A 4,592-nucleotide genomic window follows, 5' to 3' on the forward strand; every position below is an offset into this window, starting at 1 on the left:
CGTAACTCAAATGCATCAATTCTTCGGTCTTCCTTATTCACTATCCAGCTTTCGCATGCATACGAGGTTACTGAAAATACCATGGCTTGGGTCAGGCGCACCTTAGTCCTCAAGCTGACATTATAGTGACGTTATGTACAAGGGACCCTCTTCCCCAGTCAGTACTGCCCATGGCTGTTGCGGAATCATACAGCCTCATTCACGTAGAAACATTCCCATTACGTCTTTTTTTTTTTTTTTTCAGATTCATGAAAACTGAATTTGCTGAACACCAGATATCTGTTGATATGATGTAGTGTAAACTGTAACATTTTGTTGTTGACCATCAGCAGTGATTAAGCCAGCTGGTACCTGGTTAGTGAATGCCTCCCTCCTCTGTCAGCTCTTCACTGAGTCCATCTGTAGCCAAATCCTTTCTCTCCTTCCATTGTTGTTGTTGTTAAGTATCGTGGAGTCGGCTCCGGCTCATAGCAACCCTGTACAGGATTGTCGAGGCTGTAAATCTTTACAGGAGCAGAAAGCTTCATCTTTCTCCCTCAGGAACGGCTGGTCATTCCAAACTACAGACCTTGAGGTTAGCAGCTGGATTCGTAACCGCTGTGCTACCAGAGCTCCTTATAGCCTCTCTGAATTTCTGAAGGTATAATTTCAGAGGTTCTATGTAACTGTCAAAGCCCAAAGTCGACATGGCAAAAAGAGTATCCTCTCCATTGATTGTCTTTCCACTTCTCTTGATGGCTCCTCTCACTGGCCTCGGATGAATTCACGCACATGTTCCTGAACACATTCTTTGGCATCTTTTGCAATCTTTCCTGTTTGAGGTATGGCATTTTTCATTATCCTTGCCACATTTGCAATGGAAGATATATATCTTGTTCTCTGAAGCTTTCTTTTGAACCATTTGTGTCTTCATGGTCATTCATGCTGTCCTCAGTATCATCATGAGGCTGGATAACATAATGGCTTCCTCCAGTATAGACTGCAGAGATTCCTAGTTGAGAAGCATCTGTTGTGGAATTGTCACCATCCATTGCTCTGGGAGCGTACTGGTTACGAATCGGGCTGTGAACCTTAAAAGTCAGCAGTTGGAAACTACCAGCTGTTCCGCGGTAGAAAGATGAAGCTTTCTGCTCCTGTAAAGATTTACCGCTTCAGAAACCCTGTAAAGGGTCGCTATGAGTCGGAACCGACTCCACAGCACAAAACCATCACCACCACCATTGTCATGAAACACTATCAGCACCGTGTTGTCGGTAGTGCTTAAGGACACCTCTCTAAAATGATGTCTAATCTTTGCCAACTTCAACCTTCCGGGCAAGTCCAGGGACTGCAAGCCGCCAGCTGGCTGCATTCTCTACGTGCAGACCAAATTCACTCCTTCCTCCAAGGGACCTCGCTTCCTCCTCCCCACGCTGGAGGCCGGATGGCCCGAGGCCCATGACTTGGTGCTGCTGACCGGTCATTGTGGAGAGCGGCCCAATGGATGACCCCAGCGCACATCACCGACCGCCGAGTGGCCAGGGCTCCGCCCACCCAGAAGCAGTGGGCAGACAAAGTGGCCCGGACTGCCAGGCCCCGGAGGGCGGCGGGCGGGCAGGGGCCGCTCGCTGGGGAACCCCATGTGTCGGCCGAGGACCAGGGGGCGCCTCCGGCCAGACCAGGCCCCCAGGGCTGGTTCCCGCACAAAATGGAGCCAGCCCAGGGCGCCGCAAAGAGGGGCCCGTGGCCCATGTGTGCAAAGAGCCGCGCCGGCCCCAGTTCCTGGCCCAGCTGAGTGGCCTCCAATTTTCCTAGATTCAAGCTTCATACATTCCATGTTCTGATTATTAACGAATGTTTGCAGCTGTTTTTCATTTTGAGTTATGCCTCATGTGCAAATGAAGGTCCCCACAGCCTTATTCCATTCGCATGATGTAAGTCAAATCTACTTCAAAGAGGCAGCTCTTCTCCACTTGTGTTTTGATTGCATTCTAACCCGAGGCTGACAACATTCTGCTGCTATATTCGTGAAGTTTTCATATTCTGGCACTGTATCTGACAGTGCTCCACTGCTGCTCTTAAGGTTTTCAGTGGCTCAACATTCAGAAGTAGTGTGCCTCTCCTTCCTAGTCTGTCTTAGACTGGAAGCTCCACTGACACCTGTCCACCTTGGTGACCCTGCTGGTATTTAAAATACTATTGGCATAGCTTCCAGCATCACAGCAACACACAAGCCACCTCAGTGTAACAAACAGAGAGAGAGTGATGGGATATAAATGTAGTGTCTTATAGTTCCATGGGTATTCCTCCGTGGCCCCCATTTACCCTTGTAGCATTCTGCATCTTGCTTTTTTAAACTCACTAGCATTCCTGAATAGTTTTGTTTCACTTTTTTGTTGTTGCTGTTGAAACTCTCTATTTCCCCTCCCCTCAGCACCTGGTAACCTCATTGTTTCATCTCCATGGATCTTCAGATTCTTGATTTCTGTGCATGTATTTGTCCTTTTGTGTCTGGCTTCTTTCACTTAGCATAATGTTTCCAAGGTTTATCCCTATCTGTGGTGGACCTTCATTTCTCTGTATCACTCAAGTGTGGATGTACATACTCTGTTTTCTGTTCTTCTGCGTTGTGTCTCCCTTGTGGCTCTTTGCTGTGCTGCAGTGAACCTTGGGGTACATGAGTCTACCTGAGTTGCTGTTTTCTGTTCTTTCAGATACATACCTAGAAATGGAACACACTGATTTTTTAAAGACTTACTGACACTGAATGAGTTTTACTTGTTTTGATAGATGGAAAGGTTCTGGTCTTTCAGTTGTTTATATCAGCTTTGGTTAAGAATTGTTCATGTGATATTAATAATAGAACATTGCTGATAGGGGAAAAATTTTTAAATCAGTGCATTTTGTTTAAAAGTACAGCTGAGTTTCACACTATTACTCAAAATGATCATGATATGAACAAATATACAGTATTTTTCATTTGTTGAAATGAAAATCATTGGCGATTTCCATTTATTTGGTTGTTCTCGGATTGTATTGGCATTTGAGTGACCTTGGGAGCGGGGTTTTTCCCCATGTAAATTAAAGTGCTTTTTAAAATAACTGACAGAGCTTCCGTATACTTGATATTTGATCAATGAATTGTGAAAAATGGCAAAGTAATGTGTAGTAACGCTTTGGAATTTACTTTACTTTTACTACTTGACAAGAAATAACTCAATTTCTGCTTAAATGATTTTGCGTCTGTGTCCTTGGTTAATGAATCTGTCTCCCTAGCCCCTGCCCATTTTCTAAGGACAACGTTTGAATCTCTTTTCATGGTACTTTGACCCTGATGCTTCCATCCTCATTCTTCCTGTTTTTTTTCACATCAACCCTATTGCTCCCTAAAAATACTAGGTTCCTCTCACCTCTCTCTCCCTGTCTTTGCAAAGGAATATATACCCTTTATTTCCTTCTTCTGTATTCCTTGTGTCACCTCTTATGATACGTTCCTTGTTTGATTCAGAGAATTAATTCCTGTTCAGTTTGCCCTTATGCTCTTATCCTGTGTACAGTAAGAGGAAGGAAGTGTTGTCTGTTAAGCATCTCTTTATCTCTGTACATCACTCAGTGTCTGGCCCAGAAGTTGGAGCTAAGTTTCAGTTGCCAACCTGACCTAAGTACTCATCATTTAATTTTTTGCCCATTGCCAACAAATACGTACAATTGATGAATGTGTGATGTGTGAGTTTGAATTTATTCATTCACTCATCAAGAGCAGTGGGCTAAGAATTAGACTGCTAACCACAAGATGAGCAGTTTAACCCCACCAGCCACTCCTCTGGAGAGAGATGCAGCTGTCTGCCCCCTAGTGGTGTCCTGCCTCAGAAACCCTTAGGAGCTGTTCTGTTCTACACGTCTGATCAGTCAGGATCAAGTCAGTCACAGTACAGTGTGGGGTTTTCTTTTCCTTCAGAGATGATCTAGTATGAGCGATAGATATGGTTGGTGTTGTACAGTGAGCAAGCACACCACTATGGGAGCAGTACCCTAATGTTGTACTTGCTGTCTTGATTCTTCTGTCATGAGCCTCTGGGGTGCCAACATGTATGACCTACTTGACTGTTTGACCCTTGAGGTAATCCTTACTAAGGAACTGTTGGTACTGTTCTTGTCAAGTGGCCTCAAGTTGGTTCTAAGAGTGACCTGTATATAGGGCTTCCGAAGAGCAGCTGGTGGGTTTGAACTGGACTCTGATGTTAATAATATTCTGGTATCTATATGATGGAGTCCAGGTGTGGTGCTGCAGGATAATGCACTGGACTTCAACGGCGGTCTGAACTGCAAGGTTGGCAGTTCAAACACACCAGCTGCTCCTTGGAAACCCTAGACAGGGTTGCTGTGAGTTGGAACCAACTCAACAACAACAACATCTGTCTAACAAGGTATTGAAAGTAATTGACATCCACACCCAAGGCAGTTCATTAAGTACTCTGAGTCCCTCCCCTGTTTGCTTTATAGAAACGAGAAAAACTGCTTTTGGAATTGTTTCTACGGTGAAGAAACCCCGGTCATCAGAAGACGATGAGGACTCTCTTCCAGCTTGCAAGAAAGCCAAGTGTGAGGGCTGA

At 44.9% G+C, this 4,592-nt stretch overlaps 1 protein-coding gene and 1 pseudogene across 1 annotated transcript in view; one reads left to right on the forward strand and one right to left on the reverse strand.

Annotated features, from left to right (window-relative positions):
• The window catches only part of RPP30 (ribonuclease P/MRP 30kDa subunit), a 44,112-nt gene extending 39,520 nt beyond the window's left edge, over window positions 1-4,592 (forward strand). Inside the window, exon 10 of the mRNA XM_006831445.1 lies at window positions 4,483-4,592. Within this exon, the coding sequence (XP_006831508.1) occupies window positions 4,483-4,592 (110 nt within the window). The remainder of the gene's footprint in view (window positions 1-4,482) is intronic.
• Window positions 247-1,031, reverse strand: LOC102839743 (annotated as a pseudogene).

Source organism: Chrysochloris asiatica, unplaced genomic scaffold (assembly GCF_000296735.1).
Source record: "Chrysochloris asiatica unplaced genomic scaffold, ChrAsi1.0 scaffold00003, whole genome shotgun sequence".
Classification (NCBI taxonomy): domain Eukaryota; kingdom Metazoa; phylum Chordata; class Mammalia; order Afrosoricida; family Chrysochloridae; genus Chrysochloris; species Chrysochloris asiatica.